Source organism: Xiphophorus couchianus, chromosome 13 (genome assembly GCF_001444195.1).
Source record: "Xiphophorus couchianus chromosome 13, X_couchianus-1.0, whole genome shotgun sequence".
Taxonomy (NCBI): domain Eukaryota; kingdom Metazoa; phylum Chordata; class Actinopteri; order Cyprinodontiformes; family Poeciliidae; genus Xiphophorus; species Xiphophorus couchianus.
The window spans coordinates 11775027-11801715 of NC_040240.1; the positions used below are offsets into that span (position 1 = coordinate 11775027).

Genomic DNA, 26689 nt, shown 5'->3' on the forward strand with positions numbered 1-26689 from the left:
TTGTTGCGTCGCACTGAAAGAAGGCTGAACAGTTTGACTGCAACAGCACAACGTAAGCTGGCGAAAACAGAGAAACGCTGTGGCAAATCTGTGGCGGACACCCAATAAGCACATCACGTCACAGGCATTGTGTGGTTTATGACAGTCTCCTTCCAGTAAGGCCTCCAAAGCAATTTGTGGTTTTAGCATTAAGAAAAAGGGGACAAGGAGCTGAGTGGGTTTGAGATGGCGGGTTGAACTTTGTGTATGGAATTAATTTAACGAAAAACCACACGCCCTGACGCACATTTTTGCACCTATAAATGTCCCCCTCGCCTACACATGCAAGGTACCATATGGTACCTAGCATTAAAGACCCCACTGTGGGAAGACACTAAAATTAGGTGCTGGGGAGAGAGACAGCAAAATAGAGAGAGGGAAGGAGAAATGCAGGGGAAAAAAAGAAAAAGTTGCATCTTTGATTCCACAGCCATCCCAGCGATGCACTCACCATCTGTCAAGGAGAGGAAAAGGGAATTGGGCGGATGGACGAATTGATGGAGAGAGAACAGCAGCGTAAGGTCGAAAATAATTGCAGGTCAACAGATAAGATAAATAGGGAAAAATGACAAATATAGCAGAATATTGGGTTAAAGGCGTTCACAGGCCGCGTAAACAAAGAACAAAAGGGTGTGACAGAAACAAGCCAGCTTTATATTAAATGTTCCGCCTGTCCGTGCTCTCCATCTTTCAGTTACAAACCGATATTGATCTCATCTCCACACACATCCCAGAACATGAGCTGGACTGTGACTGCACAGTGGATCCCGCAGTACAAACCCTCGACCCATTCGTCATGTTTGACTCTCACAACAAATCGTAACTCTGCCACCGCCACAGGCCTTCCCACCAGCCCTGCAAGCTGCAGACCAGCATATGCAGCTATGTAACACTAAATGCACACAAACGACCACAGCTTCGCTCGTAGATACAAACCCAAGAATCGCCATCACTCTTAATTCTTATGTGGTAAGCTGGGACAGAGATGGGAGGCAAGCTGCATGCTCAAAGCAATAGTTTGGGATTTTTGAATTGAGGCTCTTTTAAAAGGTTATGAGCATTTAATAGTTAACATTACCTGCAGCTGATCACATTAATATTTGGTTTATTTAAGATAAGTCCAGATTAATTAGTTCCATTTCAAAACAACTACATTATCTTGATGGTGGAAGTCTGATATGCTCTTGGACTAGCAGCTTTAGCTTCAGGCTACGACTCCATGGATTTATACTAACTAAAGGCACACAGTGAGTGACCAACTGCTGGTGCAATATTAGCAACCTAGAATCTTTTAAAAGAATGAAAGTATGAATGAATGAAACTGCCGAGAATCTACCTGGTGAAAAAAAAAATAGATTCACTAAATATCTATCTGCTTTTCTTCCACAGGCAGAATTCAATTCGAACATGTTTGTTAGTTTTTAGAAAATAGTCTTTTATACTGGAGGAAAAATACAGTGAGAAAGAAAGAGCGTTAAACTTTGTGTTAAACAGGAAGGGGAAAAAAACAGAGGAATAAATCTGCTGAAAAATAAAGGCTATTGCTGAAAATGGGAATGAATATCTTGAACTTAAGTGGGCACATCTGGATCTCGAATGCCTAAATGCTTTCCAGATTCTGGTTTGAGAGACGTACAGGCAAGAAACCGCTTTGTAGTCATTGTATATTTGAATATCTACCTTCAGAAAGGGTACGACAAAAGGTCGTAGGGGGAAGTTGGTGGCTTCTTGGAGCTTGGAGTGGAATTCCTCGATGGTTAGTGTGGAATTCTGTGGGAGAAGAAGAGAGAAGGAGAAGGAAAACATGACTCCATGTGGAAGGCATTAAGTGATAATATTACTTATTGGAAGCTAAGCTGTATCCTGGTCTGGAGTGAATGTTTTGGCTTTTGTAATAGGAAGCATATGTGGCAGACCACAGTGAAAAGAGCCTCACCAAACAAAGACACACGCAGAAATCTCAAAATGTTTGTAGTCGTAGGCATTAAAATGTTACGAATTGCATATACATTTTAATAACGGGTTGTCTATATCTTTCTTCAAGGTCTAAGACTGTTCATATAATCTGCACTCGAAATTATACAATTTAATTTGCTGCACATTGTACTTTTCTGCACAGTCAGGTGAAAATGTTTTTCTAGGGTATTTTAATTTTACTACAAGCCTCAAATACTAAGCATCCTCCATATCTGGATGACATCAGTGGACCTACTTTACCAATAAGAGGGCTGAACAGACTTAAATGAAAAATATTCAAAATAAATCATCATAGCCAAGAATTTTGGGGAGTTTGTCATAAGAGCGTTGCTGTTTTAGTTTTTGACAGACCTCCAGATCTTGCCAAGACTGGCAGAACATACATCACTTTTATTACCCTGGTTATAGTGCACACAAACACCTCAGATTTGATCTTTCACCTTAAAGAACTAGTTATTTTAAGGCCTTTTCAGAATATCCTTGCTGGATCCTTAGGCTACCTGCAATCATCCATAAAGTTGACAATAAAATAAACTGAATCCTGAAAATAAGCAAGTGCAAAACACAACAGTCCAGAAATGAATAAACCCTGGTGTGCATTCATTGGTGCAAAAAAAAGAAAGAAAGAAAAGCTTTTGGGCATTTGGCCATTCTAATTTTTTCCTAACAGAACATTTCCCTTGACATCAAGTCCATCACAACACATTATCAGCATAAACATGCAAACAAAAGCTGCAGTCATAATGAGATGTGAGGAGATTCTCCAGAGTACCTCCATATGTGTTCAAATACACCAAGCCTTTCATTTCATTCAAAATTACCATCTTTCCAGGTTAATGGAAGCTCAAAATTTTAAGGAGCTTGTCCGTCCGTCCGTCCGTCCGTCCATCCATCCATCCATCCATCCAAGAGGTGGGGAATTAAAATAAAGTTTCACATTTTTATATTCTTGTAATTTCTTCTTTTATTTTCTCTCAAAAATAGCTTCAAAATGTGGCACTCTGGAGATTTCCATGCTCTGCACATGTATGGTTTCACTAGACAGGCTCATTTGCCAACCGAGGATTAGAATGTCGTACTGCAAAATGTCTAACAGGTTCTAAAATCTTTTAGCCACTTCTAGAGATTTTCAAGAAAGCCATAAGTTTTTTTGCTAGCATCTCTGCTTTTGAAAAAATAATCTGTATTTTTTGCCGCCGTTTTATTTTTTTAACATAATTTTTTCTACAAGACCTACTTGAGCCTGACTTCAGATTTGTTACCATATGTCTGATAAAACAAGTGGAACTGAGATCATTTTACTAAGCATGTCCTTCTAATTTCCTATTCTTGCTATTTTTTTCCCCCAGCAGTCAAAAACGATCTCTTTATATCTGTGTTTGTACTTTAAGATCTTTCTGCTTAATAACAAACACAAACGTTGATGTAAAATCTGGATTGTATCTTCTTTTGTTTCCATTTTAATGATTGATAATACGGCTTTCAGTTTTAGCACCAAGTAGACAAAGGAGCTTAACATGCACACTTGCAAAATAACAGTCAAACAAGGGAGACAGAGAGAAAAAAAGAAAAGAATCAAGCGAGTCAGGCACTGTGACAAAAAAAAGAAAAAGCAGACGATATTATTTTTCCTCCTCGCACTCTGAATTATTTCCCAGACCTGAGTTTTGTTGCATTCAGTCTTACATCTGTTCGCCCAGATTGCGTCGGGGCTGTTCTTGACAGCCAGTGAAACCTCCTGAGCCTCCGTCTCTCCCTCTCCCCTGCACGCAACCGACTAATTAACAGTGTCACTCTTTTCAATAAGGCAGGAGGAGGGACACAGAGATGCTGATAGCAGAGATGAAACAGAGGGAGAACAGAGAGATATGCGGTGGGGAGGTGTGCGAGCCAAAAGGACACAGGAGAGGCATGTGCGTACGCAGGCGATGAGAAAAATAAACATAGAAAAAGCCAAAAGCAGGTTATACTCTGTGTGGTTAATTAAGAAAATATCTCCCCCTCTCTCCTCTTCATCTCTTCTGCCTCCTCCTCTTTTCAGCACAACATTCAATCACTATTTCGGTATTCCCCTGCTCATTAAGCTCAAATTTTCTCTGATCGCAGCCTTGATATATCCATGTCGGCTAAGCTAGAGAACACATCTGTTTTATCTAATCTCAGTTGGTTGAATGTGTTTTTACGCTTGCAGGCTTCATTCGTGCTGCATCGGATATAAGGTTGAAATAGTATTTTAATTTATTCATTTGTACCAAGCCTTTCATAAAACTCTTTGAGTTATATGGCTTTAGTTTAGAAGGGGATTTAAAATGAAATCATATTCCATAAAGTGACTGTGTGAAACGCACACAACTCGTAATTTATATAAGTTCAATCATTTAATAAAAAGTCTAGAATTAAATTTTTCCAGCGGAACTGAATGAAGTTAGGAAAACCAGACAGGTAACAGATCAGACCAACCTGAAAGCAATGTTGTGCAAAAAACTCATCTTATTATAGATTTTCAGGGCAAAGTAATATAACACAACTCAGTGATTAGAGATGTTAAAGAGAATTAGAAAACTCCAAATATGGTAAAAAACAGACAAAAATACCAGCAAAACGTGAATAAAATAGTAAAATGATAGTACTAGTTTCAGTATTCATTAAAGTTAAAATGTCAATGTTTAAAAGAAACAGTAATAACACGCTGTTTGGTGAGATCTGAACCAAGCTGCACACTGATTTACATCATTGTTTATGTAAAACTAATTTACAAAAGTTGTCAGCTAAAGCACTTAAGACAGAAGGCATTTACACATTCCTAGCGTATTTAAAATCTTGCTGTACAAACGCAATTAAAGAACAGCTTACTGTGAATGACAAGTGACTAATGAACGACAGGCGCTCTCTTAATCACTTTTTTGTTCAGTGGGAAATACTAAACATGTTATTCTTGCTGAGTATCTTCTAAAAATAAAGTTATTCTGGGAGTCATTTAACCCTTTCACCATTCTCGTACACACTTACCACTAGTCCCAGCACTAGTGTGCGGACTCGCTCGCCGATTTCGGGTGAGATGTCGTTGCCAAACTGTTGCAGAGTTGTGAGGAATCGCTTGAGCTTGCTGAGCTGCCGGGCACCGCAAGCCGGTGGCAGCTGCTGGTTGGCCAGCGAAGATGAGGAGGATGAGCTGGGGCCGTTGCTGTAGCCATTCGGAGGAGATGGCGCGCCGTTGAGGGCCGTTGGGGAGTGGCTACTGCCATTTGTCACTGCACAAAACAAAGACGAGAAGAATTTGAAACTTAATTCTTGACATTTTTGAAATCTCACATTGAAGGACACAAAAAAATGGGATGTTTGTTCTCGAAGGAGCGTACAAGCCATCCAAGTTTTAACTATGGCAAGGAGATAAGAAGAGTAGCAAAAAAAGATGTCAAAAAAGAGACCAATCAAATGAGATAACGGTATTAATAAGTTGAACAAACACACTTTATTTAGCGACAGATAACAGCTCATCCAATCCACCGAGTTTTAGCGAGTAATCAAAGCAATGTGCGCTCCACTGTTAACACTCTTCACTCTCTACATTTGTTTGCAATTTCTGTGCTTTTTCTGATCCCTTAAGTCAGTGGTTCTCAAACTTTTTTCAGTGATGTACCCCCTTAAAAATATATTTTTAGTCAAGTACCCCCTGACACGGGCAAAACATTTTTGGAATTAAAAAGAGGTACAGTGCTGTAAAATCACTGTCTGATTTATTAAAGCCAAACAACTTATATCAGTGAACCTGACAAATACATCCATATTACAAACATTGCATGGTTAAACAAAAAAGAAAAACAGAAGACGGTGACCACCAGGAAGGTATAAAACCAGTCAAACCGTTTTATTTTAAAGGATATTGAAACTAAATACTGAATATAAAATTCAGTGCATGAACACACATTTATATTTTATCGAACTTTTCACAAAATAATTTTTCCCAAGACTTATTATGAGGAGCCTACTGATTTTTTAAAGATATTTTGAAAAGCTTCACGTACCCCCTGCAGTACCTCCACGTACCCTCAGGGGTACGCGTACCCCCATTTGAGAACCACTGCCTTAAGTCATCCCCACAGAAAAGCACTTGGGAGACATTTCACCTCCTCACTCCTCCTTCTCCCTTTCCTTCTCCTCTGCAGTCTAAACAAGCAGGGACAGCGGGACCCCCACTAGAGTGAGACTACAGCAGTCGCGTGTCTTTGTTCATGTTGGGGGAGTCGATGTACAAAGACATACAAGGCAACATAAAGCTCTCTCTTTAATGAGATTAGTCTCTGACTAGCGATACATTCACTCCCCCTCTGGCCGCCGTCCAAGGACGCCACTGTAAAGAGACGAGATATTCAAACTGCATCTGGTGACAATTATGGCGGATGGAAATCAAAGCGAACTGCTTTGTAAAAAAAAAAACCAAAAAAAAAAAAACCTTTGGCATGGGTAATGAGAGAGCCAGGTCTTTCCTCCCTCATTGCACGGAAGCATTGACGTTAATTGTGGGGTGCAAGTGTTTGCAGCAGAAAGAGACAGAAGGCTAGAAAAAAATGTGTATAAATTAAGTTCAAGGGGTGCAAGGAAAGTCTGAAGCTGGAAAAGAACAAAACAGAGACTCTGTTGCAGACTAGAAGGAGCTCCGCTTAGATAAGACTGGAGAGCTTGAAGCATTTTGAGCCACATGGTTTCAAATTCCTTGATTCTAGTGCTCTTCATGAAAGTGGTTAAGTATCTACTTCTGAGAGAATACAAGGGTATAATTTGCTCATCGCCAGTGATGTGCGTATCATGGCAAAGCTCCAGCAGTTTGTAAGCGTGGGTGTTAATGAACTAGCGGAGGGAGCTCTGCCTTACGGAAAAGACTCAATGCAACTTGATAATAAAGTCTTAAGGTGATGTTAACCTCCTTTTTAATATTTACATACTTTAGCTGTCTTCTCATGGAGCTCTCCTGTGGAAGAGTCAGCTCATCCATAAATATTTTTCAAAACGAAGGTGAAATTAAGGCAATGTTCAGGTCGACTGTGGTCTTACTTTAGGGGTGGGTTAAGGTTCTGCTGTTATTTGAGGTTCAGTGAAGTTTCTGACCCGAACTCTTAAAAAGGCTTGCTTTAAAGACTAAAAACTAGGTAATAAAGTGAAAAAAAGTTAGACTGGAAAATATGGCATTTTACTCTGGGTCTGTATGTTCCTTTGTGATTTTGTGTCCCCATTTCAGACACAAGTTTTTTCCATTACATTTCTTCCTGCTTCCATTTTGAACTGGCAAACTCACCATTTGTAACTTATTTACTTCATAAATTCTGGAGATAAAAAGCCATAAAATGTTAAAATGTTCCATAGAGATGAATATAATTCTGCATTCATTCAATAAATTAGAATATGTATTCCGATGTGGCTCGCTTGCCAGATTAAAACTGCCTTTTGAAAACAACATCCTTTAAGTCAGTATCATACACAAGCCCACATTTCTGAATATGTTTTGGTCTAATTTAGTATTCTGATCTTAAATGTTATGTTTTCATTGTCTGTAAGTGGAAAAGTTTTAGTTAACACAAATACAGACTTGAAAACATCAGTCAGTGTGTAATTAATCTATATATTGTTTCTGAAGTGACATTTCAATGATATTGTCATCTATCAAAAATTACTGTATATTATTTTCTGCTTCCAATAAATGTGGTTCTGATCAACATTTAAGTCACATAACTTATGAAACATTTGGGATTTTGACCCCTGATCTTCTAAAACAATTCTAAGCAACATTTTCTTAGTACAGTACATATTAAGTTATTGTAGTCATATAATTACTTATACAATAAATGTTAAAAATATTGCACACAGTTACTTTATTTCAACGATGCTGAAAGCAGATACATAATATCTCCTGACAACTGCTTTTCAGCTTCAGCTAAAAAATGACCAGAACTCCTGGTATGGCATCAACTTTTGCTGCTGTCAAAGACCTTCATCTATTTTTACCTTTTCTTTCATCTCTTCTCATTGCAAAGAAGCAAAGTGCTGACTTATGTGATACAGAATTACAGCGCTGCTCACATGTGGTGGGTGTGTAGGAGCTGTTGCGGGTTGCCCCTTGAGTACTGGGTGGAGGTGGCATGGTAGGGGGCGTCAACCTGGACTGTGTCTTGACATCCGCAGGTGAGTCGGGCATGGTGGAACGCTTCCCGGTGCGATCTGATGAAAGATAAAATCAGAGGCAGAGGTCACAACACTGGTCGGTTAAGAAAACATCTTCACGAGACGAGTCCAAAATATGAATCGATGACGAAGCCTGCAAGGAATTTTAAACGGACTCGGTTTTGATCTCGACGTGTCCACGCTGCATGTGCATTATGTGACCTATTGGCTGTGTAAATGAGCTCTGCAAGAGGAGTTTGATTCTGATTCCAGCACACATTGTGTCACCCAAAACAATCATACTGCCCTCCAACACACCCCCACTTTTACAAAACCACCCCCCACCAATCCACACCCCTCCAACCCGGAGATAATGACTGCATCGTTCATTACAGTTAAACTAATGCGCACCCTCGTTCCCACAGTTTAATTCTTGTATCTCTAAGTTATATTCACATCTGCTCAGAAAGGAGACATTTCACAGATAAAACTCATTATCACAACCAAAACATTTTCTCTGATACGTCTGTTTTCACTTAATTCAGTTGCTTGCTGTTCAGGCGATAACACAACATATTGAATATATGGGAACGGCAACAAGACCTTATCAGAGTCCTGCAGTGCGCATAAGGGCAGAGCCCCTCATTGTGCAAGTGGAGATACTGAGCTTCTTTTTGCAAAAAGCTGTAACAAGGCTGTCATTGAATCAACAGACTGTTATCAAATCATGTCTCCGTGGCACATTTTGGAAAGGAAATTATATTAAATAAAAGACAGAGAAAAGAAGTCGAAGGGAGACAAGAAAAGGAAAGCTACAAGGTGAACCAAAAGTACATTCTGTAACAACGAGAGTGTTGCTGTAGCCCTGGAGTAAATGCAACATGGTGAAGAAGTCAAACAGACAGTCTATCTGGACTCAGGTCATACCTGTTTTACAGCTCGGGTGTGGGGGGAACACTTATGAACATTTTCCACTGGACCCTCCACTGTGTTTAGGGATGTGTGTGTTTTTCTCTGCTATATTTCATTGTTTGAATCCAAAGTGTCATTCTGTCAAGCTTAGGTGAAATGAAATAGGCAGGATAGTCTGAGCCTATTAGCTCCAAGCCCTGCTGCCAGCAGCCGCGGCGCACCATGACTAAGAATTTTAGTCACACTGACTTGGCTTTCAGCAGGGAGACAGGCAAGAGATGGAGATGTTTGCTCCACAGCTCTGGTTTCCATTTACCCTGTTGGACCATATTTGTTTATCCTAAAGTACACATCGACCGGCTGCAGAGACAGCAGAATGAGAATGATGTAAGTGTGTGAAAGATTTGAGATTTTCAAGCAAGGTTTGTGAACTTTAACTGAGAATTAGGTTTTGGACAATCAGAAAATAGTGATTGTAAGTTATATTGCACTTCTTTCACTTGATGGAATATTTTTCTCTTTGAGCAGTTTTCAAAAGATCCGATGAACGCGGTGATCCTGATTGTTGCTGGGAGTGAGACAGTCGGCTGAACTCAATTATTCCTCACATAAATTTGATAATTAACTCTTAATAATGCACAATGTTAAAGTTGGTAACAGTGTTTATTGTAACTCAGCAATATCAGAAAACATACCATTGACAATGAAAAAGCACAACAAGCCTTTTCTAGAAAAAGTTCTCCACGCTGTTTATGGTGGACTGGATGATATTTTTAACAGTGATGCATGTTGCACAGCCAACTTCAAAACAAAACCTAAAATCTTTAGGCAAATCTTTTAACATACTATTAAGACATGTCTATGGTTTAATAGATTACACTGCCAGAACCTAGTACAATATAACTACCTAAACTACCTGATATGATGCAATATGTGTTGCAAGAGTCGATACAAATTAGGGATTGATGGGAAAATGTGATGAAAGCACAAAACCCTTCTTTATAATTTCCATCCAGGCCAGACAAAGAACGCTTTACCTCTAATTTTGACACAATAAACTTGTCTTGTGTATTTAACAAATTCAGCAGAAATGCCAGAAGAAATAAATCTTGCCTCTAGTAGCCAACTATCACTGCCTACTACAACATGATCTGCGAAAATACAAGGTCGTTAAAAAAAGATAGCTGGAAATCATGACCCCAGGTAAGTCATCATTTCCCCTTCAAACAAGAAAGACCTCACACTGTATATGCTTTACGGGCCAATTAAATCGAGTAAAGCCACAGTTTCACACATGGCTGTGATTATTCAATTCCAATATATTGTTGAGCTCATGCTGCTAATTGTTCTGTGTTTTACTTTTCCTGATTGTGGGGTCATTTTGGCCCAGTTAATTTGTTCCCGTCATAAAGAGGAGCAGAAAATCAGCATTCAGAAGTTGAGAGCAATTACTTTAATCTTTTGCATTTGTCAGAAGAAGTATGATATCAGCAGGTGGAATGATGGTCATTCAGTGATTATTACATTTTAAAACATTCACCCAATCTGTTCATTTTTGTGTAACTAACAGCAGTTGGATGTTCATATCAAAAAACTAAAAAAAAAACAATCAGACTTTTGCTTTAAAACCAAAAACAATGTTGAACTGAAATACAAAACCCTTGTCCTTTTTGTGGTAAAAATTAATGAGGACAAATGTAAATTTGGTTTGACTTTCTTTTTAAAATTTAAGATAAGATGGCTTCTTGCTGAGAAAAATAAGATTTTTGATATTGTGACCCTCCTATCCTGCATCTTGCACTAGCAAATTACAAATTTCCACCAGCTGAGAGCTTTCAACATCAAAAACACTTGATAATAAAATGCAACCAATTTTTAAGTATGCTAATCATCCAAATTTATTAGAATTGTTTATGCATTTTTATTTATTTTTTCCTGATCATTAATATTTGTTTTGTGGGGCAAAAAATGTGTGACAACACCTTTGTACAGAGAAAGCAGTTCCTACATTCATTGTATAAAATGGTCACAGAATTGGCTTCCTGTTTCAGGATGTGGAAAAAATAAAATGTGGTTTTCCAGCTAGTTATGTTCTTATGTTCTTCTAAGCAAAATATCTGGCCAAACTTGAATATTTTAAGCAGAAAGACTAATCTTGAAAATCCCCCCAACACGTGCCTCGTGATTGGATGAAGAGATGAGTTTGGTTACAGGCTTATCATTGGTAGATAACACCTGGGTCAGCATAATGATTGCACTGAGGTAAGAGAGACAAATCCTGCAAGCCTTTGAAACTCATCTGCGGTCCCTCAGGTGACGAAGATGAAGGATAAGGAATGAGTTGGTGTAAAAACCTGTGCGCACGAGCCTCCAGACAATAACATGTTATCACACACATGAACTGTGTGACTTACAAACAGCTCCGTCTCGCCGTCTGATTTGATTGGGTGCACTACACGGCATGTAAGTGGAATAAAATTGATGGCTTCATGCTAACCAACAAGGGCCTGTGGCATCCAGTCACTACAATTGCTGTGCTTCTTGAATCAATAGGAATTCAGGTCAACAACATAAATTGGAAAAAATAAAAATACATCACACAACTCAAGCTGGTGCTTGAAAACAACTGACAGAGTTGTGCCCATGAATATGGCATGTATATCTTAAGACAGGAGCAGGCAAACAATCAGACAAGCTCTCATTTTATTACAGCTATAGAAGATTGCTGAACCACATGAAGCACTTGCTTCTGCATGCATAATTTAGAAGCAAAACGCAACCTTAAACAACCTTGAAATATGGGGCATCTCGTCCAGTCTAATGCATCTGTTAAAAGTTAATGGCCGACTGCACAGCTATTGTCCATTTATTAGTCCTGTTACTGTATAAAATCATAAAGAAAGCAAGCACCAGATCTGTGGCCAATCGATGGCAGTCCAGGACAGACGGGTATTGATGTGCAGAGCCTTAATGGAAAGGGGAAGGTGGAGGGAGGGCGATGAGTGCTTTGACTTTACCTAACTCACATTATGACTTCTGAGAAGTGCTGTAGTCCAGCAGTTAATGGATTGAAGAGGATGAGAACAGTTGTTGAAGAGGCAGCAATTAGATATGAGGGAACAGAAGAGTCTCTTCAATGTGTTGATTCGCTTGGACAGAAGGGGTGCTAAACCTATCGATCACGCCTGGAGATGACAGAGATAAATGACTCGCATTAGCCTCCCCATTCATGATTTTTTTTTCTTCATCTACTGCAGCATAAAAGAGCTTTTAGTACAAATATTGGTAGATGAGGTGGTTTGAATAAGATATACTCGAGAGACTATAAGTGCTGCGATGGTGTCTCATTGCATATCGTTTCCCGTCTATCATAATAAAGTAGAGTTACTTGGATTTTAATTGACTCACAAGCTCCCAAAGGCTGGGCCAGTTTCATACCTTTACAGTTTGAGTCATCTGGTAGTTTTTAGGTAAGAGAAAAGCATGTTGTATAGAACATATATCAAATTCTATCTACCTGTTTTGTGATGGATTTGACATCCAGTAATTTAAAGTAATTCCAACATCTATTGATTAACGACGGTACGGAATTAGGAAGGGCAATATTGTACTGTTTATCAAATAAACAAAAAAACTTATTGTGATAGGAACCAGTCATCATAAGCATAAACACAAGTAAATTAATTTTGGTAACTTATGAAAGCTGATGGGAGAATTTTTATCACTTTTGAATTCTGACATTTTTTAGAAGTTGATACCAGCCTGGATTTACATGTTAGTATGACTGAATGCAATTCAATTGTTTGGCAATTCAGGTTAACTACTTAAAGTAACTAAGAGTAACGTATACAGTCATGGTTATTGGTAAAGTTTTACATTAAGAGCATAGTTCTAGTTATAGCGATCTCAAAACGGCTGTTTCTAGCTTTGTGAGGTCCCTATGCAACACACTTGCTTTACTTAGTTTTCAAATGAATAAATGATTCATGAACATGCCAAAACTTTCACAGTTTTCCCCACGATAACTTATCTTTAGTTAAACCTCTCAGATCTGCATTGGAAAATAACAATCCTCTGTTTGTGAATAAATAAAAAGTGCTTTCAACAATGTTAACGTTTTGAAAGCAACTCAAGTTTTCTCAAGAATCTTTAATAAATACATAAATAAGGTGGACCAACTCTAGTCAACAGAAAATAGATTGGACTGTTTCCAACATATCAAAGTGCAAACAATAACATCAAGAATCTTGTAAGAATATTAATACTGCAACTTTACATGCAACACTCAACGTCAGAGCAATTTTGGATTGGTTACCATTTGTTTTGGCCTTTGCACACTACAAACAGAAATCAATATAGAATAGGTTGCCTGGAACAACAAATAATTTATTATGGCAAAAATAAACTAACACCCACAGCTTACCATTGCAACTTATTGTATTCATATATTCAACTTTTTTTTTCAGTCACCAATACAGGTGATTTTAATTATCATCGAATGATGTTGAATATTTTGGTTTGTGGTCCTCTTATGACTTATGTATTCGTATGATCTACATATGATAAGGAATTGCTCTGACACGGCCTTCAAAAAAAAATAGCCAAAAAGGCTATGATGAATATTTTACCACTTCCTCTCATCACTTTTCTACCAGCAGGAGGTTTTTAATGTTATTTTGAGTTTGATCAGGGGATCACAATCTGGCCCAAAGAGTGATTCTAACCACAATCAATAACAATAAGAAAATTGCATACAGACAGTTTTAGGATTATATCTAAGATCACAATTTATTTATATATATATTTAAATAAAAAAATTTTTTTAAACAAAATGGGTATGAAACAGTGAACACAAACTGGCGAAAGGGCGACTCGGAGTCCCCAAAAGAAAGTAACTCATGTTTGTTTTGTTTACATGACAATCACTTGCAAGTTGCTGGGGAGTTTTTTTTTTTTTTTTTTTTTTTACCGTTTAAAGAAGTGTTTCCCTTGATTGGAACCTGATTGTGAGATTGATAAGTGCTGAGAGTGAGAGAAAAAACTGAGCAGGAATTTAAATAAAAAAATAATTGTTCATAATCATTCCTAATGTTGACTTTGAAGCAGCTGCACTGGGAATCACTGAAAGGCTTGGTTACCTTTGCCCTTGGGGACGTCCAAAGCCGCCATGTACTGGCCTTTACTTTGTCTGTTATGAAAAGATAATAAAAAGCTAACCTGTCTCTATTCTCATAACCATGATTACAAAAGCCTACCTCTTCTGAAAAAATAAAAGTAAAGGTTGAGCTGTTTGAATTTTTAACTTCTTTAATCAATCATAGAAACAAGACAGAACCCCGGACAACTACCTGCCACACACAGATATGTCTTCACACTTACATCAGCCAAGTTTGCGTCGTCCATGATTACGTGATCCTCGATGTTTGTAAAATTTCACTCCCTTTCTTTGCCTTTTTTTCCTCCCCGTTGCTCGTGCTTCTCTTTCAGCCAAGCTCAAAGAAAGGAGATTTTTATCCCCCTACTGACTTGAGATTCATGCCTTTTCCAACGTTACATCCAAGTTACATCACTTGCCTCAAACAAGGTTGTTGCAATGAACGTTATCTAGGAGAGCGTGGTCCCTGAGAAGCAGTTCACCGTGTTATAGAGAGGACTTTGCTAACCCAATACTCAAGGCAAAAATACAACGTTATATCAAACTGGTGTATATTTCATCATCGCGCTCAAAGCCAGGGGTCATTTTGTATTCAAATCATCCTGTGAAGCACAGGCAACACCACCGAACACTTGGTGTTTTGAAAAAGAATATCACCAGGAAATAATGTCAAACAATCTGCATGGACGACTTTATGAGCCAGAATTATATTTGCTTGTTTGTGTCTTGTTGTGTGCTATGATTTTAACCATTTAACACACAAACAATGATGAGATAATGTGCCAGGTGAGATTCTTTTTTTATAAGTTAACCCAGTAAAATTGACATTGGTGCATGGTAAGAGTAATCATGTGTAGGTTCTCTCCGGGTACTCCGGCTTCCTCCCACAGTCCAAAAACATGACTGTCAGGTTAATTAGTCTCTCTAAATTCTCCCTAGTGTGTGTTTGCATGGTTGTTTGTCCTGTCTGTCTCTGTGTTTCCCTGCGACAGACTGGCGACCAGTCCAGGGTGACCCCGCCTCTCGCCCGGAACGTTAGCTGGAGATAGACACCAGCACCTCCCGACCCCACTAGGGACAAGGATGTAAGAAAATGGATGGATGGCATGGTAAGAGTTGGTGGCTGCAGCACGGAGAGTTTTACAGTCAGTGTGGGCAAATGTATGCATCAATTAGAAACAAATTAGCATTATTCTGTAGGGGGAAATCGTGGGTTTTTATGGCTAGCCTGGGGGTATAAGTCCTGCCTAGAGTTGAATTCCCACAGGTCAGATTTACACATGCAACAGTTGTACACATACTACTAAAACCTTGAAACTTTGAATATAGCAGAATTCTAATTTAAACGTGGTTTATGGATTTTTTTTGTCCGAGTTTCACGGACAACATAAGAGCGTATCAGTAGATCAGCAATAACAATAACAATAAGCAGAAATGTTGATACCTTTGTAAAAATGTAACGATGAAAAAGTATAACTTTTACTTTGAAAATTTGAAAGCTGTTTCAAAACATCAACAGAAACATTCTCTTATCACTGTTTTGACTTTACAATTTACAATTAAAAAGTTGAGCTTTTTATTTTGAAGGAACTATAGGAGCTTTATTTGGAAGGGCTAACATTGTGTTTTATCTAGCAAAATCTGCAACAATCTAAACTATAATAACTGAGGATTTTATTTTGAAATATATTTGTAATACTATCAGTACTACTGCTACAAATATTATTATCGATAGTAATAATAATAATAGTAATGTTTTTCATAAACTACATTATTCAATAATTATGTGCTAAATAGAAAAAAAAAAAAAAAAGATCAACCATAGTCCGCATGAAAGGGGCCCCAAAATAAATTCTGCCTAGGGCTTTGAACATTCCGGGTCCGCCTCTGTACATATGCCATGATCACACAGGCAGTCATGTAATCCTTTCACACACTGAAATGTAGGCGACAGAGGCACCAAAGCTGAAGAAATCCTGCACTCATGTTCACAGTGTGCCAATGTTTGTGCAGAATGAAACCTCTGGGTGTACCATATCAAAACACACACCCAGTACATGGTAATGTGCGAAGAGACAGAGCAGGTAATGGAAGAGATGAAGTGATAGTGAGATGGTGTGATAGAGGCTTGTGATTACGCTTTGTGCTGGCTGCTTGCAGATGTGGAGAGAAGAAAGGGGCCACAGACACAAGAGATGGATATCAGTGGAGAGAACGAAAGGATAGGTATGTTAAAGGAGCACTGCAGAGGGAAAGGTGCACTGATTGAGATTCAGACTGAGTACGCACAGAACCAGGAGAGATCTATCTGTATGCAAGAAGCGTAACAGACACACACACACACTGGTTCACGCAAATACCCAGCCAGATGGAGCAGTATGCAGAGCATGTCCCATCAAACTCCACCCGCTTGTCAAGAAGATATATGGATGCAACGCCCTACCGCAACCCCACAAAACAACACTCAAACACACAGCTGCAAGCACGCACACTGCTCACCAAACAGAAAAAACTTTCTTTTCTCTCTTTCCCCCCCACACATAGATGTCATTGCCATCATATTTTTTATTTCCCTCCCAAACAGGTTCAGGATGCAGAGAAAATCCCAAGCCGTTGTGCTCTCCTCTTTTCTTTTACTCCGCCTCATCTCTTTAATCTTTTCCTCCACTTCCTAAAATTGTCAACACAGGCTGATGATCACGCATTGTTAAATCTCATCTGTGGCTGCCAAGTCATCTCGTCTCCCAGCAACATCACACTGAATGGTGCTGGAACATAGGTCAGGAAATCATTTCCATATACACTTGGAGCAACATTGCAAAGTTTCTATTTTGGTTTTATGAAATACTTGCTTTATACACTCACTCAAGCCTCACTAAACGAAACATTAATATCGTTTGTTTCTTTCCTCTAAAATGTTGCTCTCCTACGCGCTTATCTTTTATTAATGCAAAGAGAGGGGAAAACATTAAATTGATTTTTCTTACCCATAAAAAATAATTCAGAGGTATAATAGCTATTGAAAGGCTCTCTATCTACCTGAGATTAATACTTTATTTTAGAAGTCTTTCTGCTTACCATATAACTTCTTATAACATGAGTAAAGGTGACCTGAATCGCATCTTAATGGCCCACGATGGGAATAGATCTGCTGCTGATCAGTGCTGACTGTCTTCCGCAGCTCCCACCTTATCTGCATTTTTGTTTCAGAAGAACATAAGGAGATTTCTCGACCGTACGCAGAGGTCTGAACGCCATCTGCTCAGTCCCACAAACACTGACACACACATGGTCGCGCACACGCACACCCTGCAAAACACGCAACACATTCTCACAAACATGCTGGACAGTAAAACATGCATGGCGAATAACACTCGAACCCCTCGTTGATGGAAACAAACCGTTAAACAACAGATTTATAGTAATGTCTGTTTAACCCATCTGTTGAAATAAAGTCTCACTAGCAGAGCGAGGAAGCAGCCATTTAAGTAACATTAAAAATGATTCACAGAGATCCCATCATGCATTCTCTCAAATCAAACACACTCCTACCACATCGTGTTGCAATGCAGACTTTAACTGTGGAATGCTAAAAAGCAAAAGACCGGCAATGGAAATGAAAGGCAGAAAATACAGGCCCAGGTAGAAGATAAATGAAACCGAGATAAAGTAATGCAAAGAAAAATACAGAGAGAATAAAATTACAAATGTGATACAGTTGGACTTGTTCTTACAAAAATGTAAGAAAATCAGTAAATTCACGCATACATGCTGTGGAAGTATTTACTATGTTCAACAGTTAAAGCGACGAACAGAGTAGGTTCCTCGTTTTTTCATAAAAAAACAATAGTCCTGTATGTTTCTTACTCACGTTATACAAATGTGTCACCCTTTAGTAATATGCACAAAATGTAAAAATCCGTCTGTCACTGTGAGGCATAAGTATAAGCATAAGTACATTCAAAATCCCTTAAAGATCCACCAAATCTTATACCCCTGCCACAATGTCTGAAAGGGGTATAATGTCTGTTGTGTGCTTCAGGAATGCTGAAGCACAGTGTTACATTATTTACTACAGCTAAATAATGCTCCAGTATTGCCTTTTTACACATTTCAGATTGTAGTATTAATAATTTGATCAAGCCACCGTATTTTTGGACATACTTAAAATTTAAAACATGAGTGCCACAGTTCTTACACATTATTCAAACAACTCAAATCACAACAATAAGCATTCAGTGACCTAATCTCATGCACACCATGCAAACAATCAGCCTAAATAAAGATTTTTTCACTTCTGGATGCCTGATGCTTGAAACTGAAGTTATCACCCACTACCCCTCTGAAATAGAGGATAGAAAATGTATTTCCTGCCTAAACTGCCCCTCCCCCAAAATACAACAAATGTCAAGATATCTAGTAAGAGTGGCATACCCCATCCAAACACAGAGAATCTTAAAACCTTTAACCCAAAACACATACACTATTTAAGCCAGAGGCACATCAACAGTGGCACACACTTTAAAGACATGACAGGATTTATTATTTCACAAAGTAATCTTATTTCTCTTTTTTTACATTTAGAGCTGAGTAAAAACATTTTTCAATACAGCACTGCATTTAGTAAGATAAGTGTGGTAGCAATAAGAAAAAAAACATCAGTGAATCATTTTGTGTCTTCAGCTATGCTGACCCCAGTTATCGGAGAAAAAAAAAACTAAAAGACATTTTTTAGAAAAGAAACTCAAATTTCTTTGAGTCTACAGTGCCAAACAGATTTTTTTTAAAACATTGCGTTTTAAAAATTAAGGTTAGGGTGAAATATTTTACGACAACTTTACACTCACACTCTCTGTGCTCACAACACTTGTAGTTTAATATAAAAAGTTTTAAAAGATAAAAAGTTGGTAAGTGGGTAAAGGCACTAATAGCCTATAACTGAGCTTTTTTCAATACCAAAACAGCAGATGTTGACCAGGGGCAACATTTTCAATAAAACTTTTGCTTTTAAATTGTGTTTTTTCCAGAAGCTGGATAAAAAATAAATACTTAAATAATTTATCTGTCACAAGTCATATAGTTATCGCAACAATCACCTAGGTTGTTGCGTGTTTTTGTAATATTGTGCAGCCCTAGTTTTGTTTAGCATTTTTCAAGCTGAGATGTCAGCATCACTGCATAGTGGTTAAGTTGAGTGTTGTGGAAAAACAGACTGAGATGAGAGCCTGAGGTCTGCAACAGATATGGGAACGAGTTCAACAAACAAAAGAAGACTGCAGAAAAAGAGAAGCGAGGATGCTGCAAAGAGACTGAAATTAGGAGATAACATTTACTGTTCATGAGAGACAGATGTGGAAATCAAATGTGAGCAGCAGATGATGGAAGCAGAAAAAAAAAAAAGTTTTCAGAATATCACATGACTGCTGCCATGTGTTAAGAATTACTGCTAGTTAACCATCTTCCCTCCAAAAAAAAAAAATGCTTTGAAAAAATATGTCTGCAATTTATAAAATGTGTTCCAGGGCCCTGCTAAGCAGAACCAGATTTGCACAACATAAAACCGGACTTAGCCCCTCACCCCTGTTCTCTGAAAAACGTTACTCCCTATTCTTTTAACACTGTTTTCTTCACCACCGTTCCTCTTCTGCCCCGCAAGAGAAGGTGTTTAAAAAAAAACAACAGGGCCCAAGTCACATCTGGTGAGCAGAAAGCCAGAGTTATGGTTTGTGGGACCTTGGAGAGGGGCATTACCAGGTTGACAGAATGGCTGTGTGGGTGTGTGTACATGTGTGTGTAACATCGTGACAGTAGTTTGCTAATGGCTGTGAGTGGAGACCAGCCAGAGGCAAAGGCAGCAGGGGATAGTACAGTCAGTACTGCGACGATCCATCGCAGGTCACTGGTGTTTCTTTGAAGTCTACACACTTTCTTCTGGGCTCTTTTGTTTTTAATCACTTTTTTTCCTTTTGTTGTGTCGTCACCCAGTCAACTCACTGCCATCTGAATCCATTCACCAACAAGCATAAAAGAGATAAGGAGGTAAAAATAAAATGTTTCAATCTACAGAAGCAGTATGTAGTAACAAAAATGCAGCCGTCATTTTATTTAAAGACTGTTTTTGTTTTAACGTCAAATTACTGGCTTGTTAAAAAATCGGGTGGAAGTTGTAGGAGGTTCGAACCTGGATTGTAAGTAAAGAGTACAAGAGGCTTGATAGGAATCAAGCTCCGTCTATTGAATCTTTTTGAACATGTATTTTTTTTTATTACTCCAATTATTAACCATGTCATTCACATGCTTAACATTAAAAAGTAAAGTACGTGTGATTGTTCTATGTGATGTTTCGTGTTAGTGAGGACTGGGCCTTTGCTATGGTGCATTACATTTTGTACTTGGAAGATGGATTATCCAAGTCCCAATCCATGAAAGTCAAATATAAAGACCTTTAATGTCTCAGTTTACTGTCAATCGTTAACCCACAGATCAGAGTCAATATGGGTTCAGTGCATTTAAAGGCAAGCCCACGATTACTCAGACCTCTGTTAAATATCTGTCTAAACTACTTTTTTAGTTTTAGATTTAATGTATAATATATGACATAATGACATGTTCCCTAAGACTCTCAACTGGAATCAAATAGGAATCACTAAAGAAAAGTCGTCAAATTGGCCGAGGAAGTCCCAATAAAAAATGTTCTGCTAATTATTGAGAAGAGTGAAAATAATTATTAATTGGCATTTTTTATAAGAACAGATAAATAATTTTATTAACACACATTTGGCTAAAAAAATTATTATTTCCCACCAAATTTCTAAATTTACATTTAAATCTGTAAATCCAGGACAGGAAGAAAAGAGTAGTAGATTCAAGCCTAATTTGAATATTTTTCTTAGCATATTTTTCTACATCTCTTAGTATTATTTTGAAGAGGCTCTTACATTAGAAGTTGTAATACCCCTCAAGTACACAGTTTTTAAAAGAATATGAAAACACATGGTCAGCTTTTTGTGACAGTGGAAATAATGTTCTATAAAATGTTTTTAAATAACTATGTTACATAAAATCTTTGTTCCATAAAATATAAACATCAATGTAGCCTTAAGCGAATGACAGAAGTAAGAAGAAAAATAACCTGCTACATTTAATAAATAAATGCAGATGTCTTTGTCGGCCCAATAACATATGTACAATGTGCTGGTAAAACTCATTCATGCCTCAAGGTTTTTGTCCTGCAGCAAGCGCTTCAGATCACTGTCCCCCTCACATCGACCTCCCCGCTGTCCATCAAACACCAGCAGCTTTTTCAGAGAACGCAACTCTGAATGGGGAGATGGCTAATAGCATCATCACAGATCCGCTGTTTTGTTTTCCCATGGCATAAACACAAATACACACCCACAGACTCTCTCTCACACACACATCCTAATCGCTCTCCAGCTCTACAGATGGATGCCACCACTCTCTCTGGAGCGCTGCCAGCGCCAGCTAGTGAACAGCTTGCCTGGCACGGCACTAAGCATGTGTGAGCGTATGAGCGCAGTGCTGTGTGTTGGCGTGTGTGTCGGCGTGTGTGTGTCTGTGTGCGTCTGCAGAAACAGTAGCAAAATAGCCGAGCGCAGATGGGTGGCCAAATTCCCCACTCCCAAAACCCTCAGCCCTCCCTCCCTCCTCCTTATATACAAGAACACAAACACATGCAAGCCTTACCACGCGCACACACATATGCTCCAGAATAGAGACTCACACCAATACGTGCGCATACTTGCACAGTGTCTTAGTTCTGCTTAAGTGTTCCCGACCTGGCACACTCTGCTCCTGCTTGCACAGCTGCTTCCCCACAAGCTCACACACTTATAGACTTGCTCACACCAAAACAACAAAAATTCCAGTATACACACAAACACATACATCTGTGGTTAGTTTACACTTCCTGACTATGGCATATGAAACATAAAGTCCACCAAAGCCCACACAGAGGAAGACACACCTATTCCCGTGCATCTGTGCAAGGAGGGATGTGTTCCTTATTCCCAGTAGCTGAACAGAATAGTGTGTTTCTGCTTGTTCGCTTCACACAGACACGCACACGCACATTAAGCTAAAACATCAAGGCGCTCAGATGGAAAGCCTCTGGTGTTGGTATCTTGCCAGCCGAGGCCTGTAGATCAGCCTGATCATAGCAGTGTGTAGTTATTTGACAATGAAATTAAGACATGAAAGCTCTTGCTGCAACAACAGAGTGAACACAATTATTACAAAGCAGCTGTGTACACCTGAAAACATTTAAAAAAAGCCAAAGATGTGTTTTGAATTTCTGTTACAGCATGATGCTTTCTGTCTTATATGATTGAAGGCACTGACTGCTGTCAGGGTTTTATGTCAAAATCACAACAAAATTCCCATAACTCCATTATCCTAGTTTATAGCCATTTTTATGGGATACCTAAAAAGTGATGTATTCTCACACTTGTTGGTCTGCTGCAAGTAAGCAAGCTGACAAAATGCTCTTGCATTTTTCACTGACTTGAAATAAAAAAATAGCTATGTGGAAATATTTTCAGCAGCAAAAAACAAACAAGAGAACTACCATCTATTTTATTGAAAAAAACTTCACTTTAAGAGTAATTTACAAGCTACAACAACCTGACCAATTAACCAACTTTTTATGTTCTCAGTATTAAACCATAAAGAGCAGTAGAGCAAAAACATAAAACATTGTGTGCATAAAGGACTTTCTAATTTTACCGAAGCCTAACAGTTAAAATTTTAATAGGTAAAAGTTATAGATAACACTGAAGGATAGTGTCATGTTTTTAAATCCTTCTTTAAAAACTTGTAAATCTTATGCACCATGTAAATCTCATAAAAGCTCATTCAGAACCACAAATTGCAGCTTGGGAACAATGATTCTTGCATACAAAAGATGTTTTATTCTCATACGGGGTTAAAGAGAAGGTTTATCAGTGGAATAAATCAGGATCTAGACAGTCAGTCGGTGCTCAGGAGGATGGCAGCAGGTACTCTCTCTCAGTACATAGGGGAAAGCATGGTGGCTGCTAGTGCCAACTGTGCACCGCATAGCCGTGCCAACTCTGCCAGCCTTGCAGTGTCTGTTTGCCAGTGCCATCTGGGTAGAACAGCTCTGCGCACATACAGTACCTCTCCTCAGCACAGAGGGCACAGACACACACACACGCATGGGTGCACACAAGAAAGCAAGGGCAGACATGCACTCTGAATTCATGTAGCATCCACAAATATGAAGGGTATGAGCACTACACACACAAACACACACACAGACAAATGCACAGCCGGCCACTGACAGCTCACCATCTGTGCACTGCCTCTGACTTCTCCCTTTGCTTCGTTCTCTGCCCTCGTTTTTTGCTCTCATAAACGCTCCGGCCCTTTCCTTCTTTCTTCACGTTCTCCCGTTAGATCACGTCTTATTGGAAGAAATTTCTAAGCTGCAGATTCCCATCATTTTGTCACGACCACCTGTGCACTCAGGCTTGACTTTGGCTTTTAAATGACAAAATGTAAGATTAAAAACCCTTTCATTGTATGGTCAAACAGGGCAGAATCCCCAGTTCCTCCCTGTATGTGTTTTGAACATTTTTGCCTCTTCCCCTGATTAGTTATAGAAAGGATAAGGATTATTCCTATTTAATTTCAGGTAATGTAATGTTTGCTAATTTGGGACAAATAACAAGAAAAGGAAACAGAACAATAATAAAAAAACCCATTTTGGGTGAAGTAGGGGTGTAATAAGACATTGTGGTAGTAGGGTGTTTCTTTAAAACACAAACTTTCTCTTGTAAAGAGCAATTCTGTTACTGCCAGAATTGCTCACGTTGAAAGTGTGAGATATTATAAGCCCCTATGTGAAAATGTCCTTTGCTTGTGTCTATTTTTTAAGTTGCACTGTTGTGTTGACATTTAATAAATATTTCAAGCAATATTCTTCCCTGAATGTATGGGGCATAGAGTAATGCAGCATTGCCCTCTTTCCACTCGTTGTTTCACACTGCTGGTCAGCTGGCTGATAGAGCTTTGAATGGTAGAACTGGATTCAATAAGTCCATGTGCACATGTTTGAACATCCCCTGTGGAATCCCCTTGGTTTGCCATTGCAACTCGACATGCTGACAAACATCTCCATGGACATACGGCCACACAAACTTCACACCCGGGTGTGAAAGGCAATGAACTGCATTGAAAACTCAAACGCCAGCAAATATAAACCGAAGGCCGAGGACTCTTGGTTGTGACATCACCAAGAAGGGTTGCACCACTTTCATGAAAGGAGACCTCTTCCAAAATGTAAACATGATTCATGTTGGATCATGTTTGCATGACCTAATGGCCCCTGAGGAAATGCTGAAGGTCTGAGGTACACTCCAAAATGATGGACAAGTGCCGCTGTTACTGCACCAACCACGGTTCTAACACTTTGGCCAAGACTAAGGTGAGTGGCTTGTGGTCAACAAAAGCAGTAACATCCCTTGCATTATTTAGGAAGTTTAACAAATGTTATTTTTGGAAGACTTTTTTATAACAAAAATCTGTGGTATTTTTTGCCCAAGTTGATCACACTTTAAAAATCTAATACCTTATTGTTACACCACTGTATTAGAAACTAAACATCTCAAATTATTACACCGTGCAACTCTTCTGAACAGAGAGTGAAAATAAACACAAGTCAAACCCATTTTAGAGACAGAATTGGTTACAAAAGTACTTTAACAAGATGATAGTAAAGTGGATAGGAGAGGAAAATAAGACAGGAGAAAAGAGGCAGGAAGGTAGCCCGAGTACAGAACCAGAGTTCACATCAAAGACGGGCTCAAACAGGTCATTGCCTTTTCAGATTTTCCTTGGGATGAAGGTCTCCATCATGTGTTTCTCATTAAATTGCTCTGACCTAAAACTAAAGGCTACATAAAACCACAACCATGCTGCTTTCCCTGCATTGGAGTGATTTCACATGTGCCTCAAGCAACTAGTTTAAAAGATAAAGGCAAAGGCTACATACCCCAATACTTCTTTGATTTTTTTTTTCTTTTTGAATCTGAAAAGGCTGTGCCAAGTGCAATATCTTAAGTCTAAAACATCTTTACCTTCAAATCTGTGTAACATCTATTTCATTTCCTCTCTGTGATCATCTCTACTTGCACAAACTGATTGTTCCTCCCACCATTCATCCTCTCCCAGCCTCTTTCATCTCTCTGGCTACTGCACAATAACATCCGAAAGATCTATGACTGAACACTTTCCCACTTCCCACGTCTCATCACCCGGGGTCTTACTAGTTTGCCTCCTTCCTCCTGGTGCTCCTGTCATACTAAAACCATCCAACCATTTTTGCCACCTCTCTATCTCTTTTTGCCACGTCGTCTGTCTTTCTCTCTCCATTCAAACACACCACATGCTCTGCAAGAAGGAGCCTCATTACAAACAAGGAAAATCCATTTGGAGCAGCCTTCTGCTGCTTCTGCGACCCCCTCTGAACTCTTTCTCGAGTGGAAATGGCCCACATACCTCCTCTTCTCTCCTCTCCCTCCTGGATTCCACCTCTCTGTAATAATTTCTCTCTACTTCTCGTTTTCTCTGTGTTATGCTCCCCCTCCTCCCCCGAGCCACACGATTTTCTCCCTGTGTGTAACCTTCATATTCGTGGTCCATGTTAGGCTAGGGCTCGACATTACAAAACGCAAAACAAGTTTATGTGTCAAAATAAAAAATATTACGGTCATGTACTTTTATTTTCGGCAATAAAACAAATGTTGAACAAATGTGAGTGAAATTAAAATTATATTTTTATAAGAAAGACTTAAGCAAGGTAGTAGTGGCTGAAACTGAAAATCTGAACACAGCACACAAAAGCTGACAGCACAAAACAAACGATTTATCAGGTGGTTTGTGTCATTTCTGTAATTCATATTGTCCACAGATCTTGTTTTGCATTTAAATAAGAAAAGCTGAGTAAATACCAAAAGCTGTTTTTCCTAATAAATCTGACACTATGTGAAAAAGTAATTACCCCATATACCAAATTTATGCTGGTGCCACCTTTTGGCACCATCTGCCATCGAGTGTTTGTTAAATCTGGTGATTAGCTTCTTACATCACTGTGCAGGAATTGTGGCCCACTCAAAGACTCACTAATGGTCACACCACAACATCTTAATCTGATTAAGATGCTTAATTTGAACCACTCTAACATTCTTTGAAACCACTTAGAGCTGGACTTGTTTGTGTGCTTCTGATCATTGACCTGCTACATAACCTAAGTGTGCTTGAGCTTAGGAGAGACTGATGATCCCAGATGTAAAGATGTAAATCAATTGCAATGTCATTGTCCCAATATCCAACAAGATTGACATGTTTTCCAAAAATCATGCTGCCCTAAGAAAAAAGCTGTTAAACTTAAAGAAAAACGGACTGTTT

At 38.8% G+C, this 26689-nt stretch overlaps 2 protein-coding genes across 4 annotated transcripts in view; one reads left to right on the plus strand and one right to left on the minus strand.

Moving 5' to 3' along the window:
• The window catches only part of aunip (aurora kinase A and ninein interacting protein), a 954922-nt gene that overhangs the window by 380764 nt on the left and 547469 nt on the right, over positions 1-26689 (plus strand). The window lies entirely within an intron of this gene.
• The window catches only part of runx1t1 (RUNX1 partner transcriptional co-repressor 1), a 74182-nt gene that overhangs the window by 24603 nt on the left and 22890 nt on the right, over positions 1-26689 (minus strand). For all 3 annotated transcript variants that reach the window (XM_028036551.1, XM_028036552.1, XM_028036550.1), the window contains exons 2-4: positions 8092-8229; positions 5026-5267; positions 1720-1809 (exon numbers count right to left, since the gene is read on the minus strand). In XM_028036551.1, the coding sequence (XP_027892352.1) occupies positions 1720-1809; positions 5026-5267; positions 8092-8229 (470 nt within the window). The remainder of the gene's footprint in view (positions 1-1719; positions 1810-5025; positions 5268-8091; positions 8230-26689) is intronic.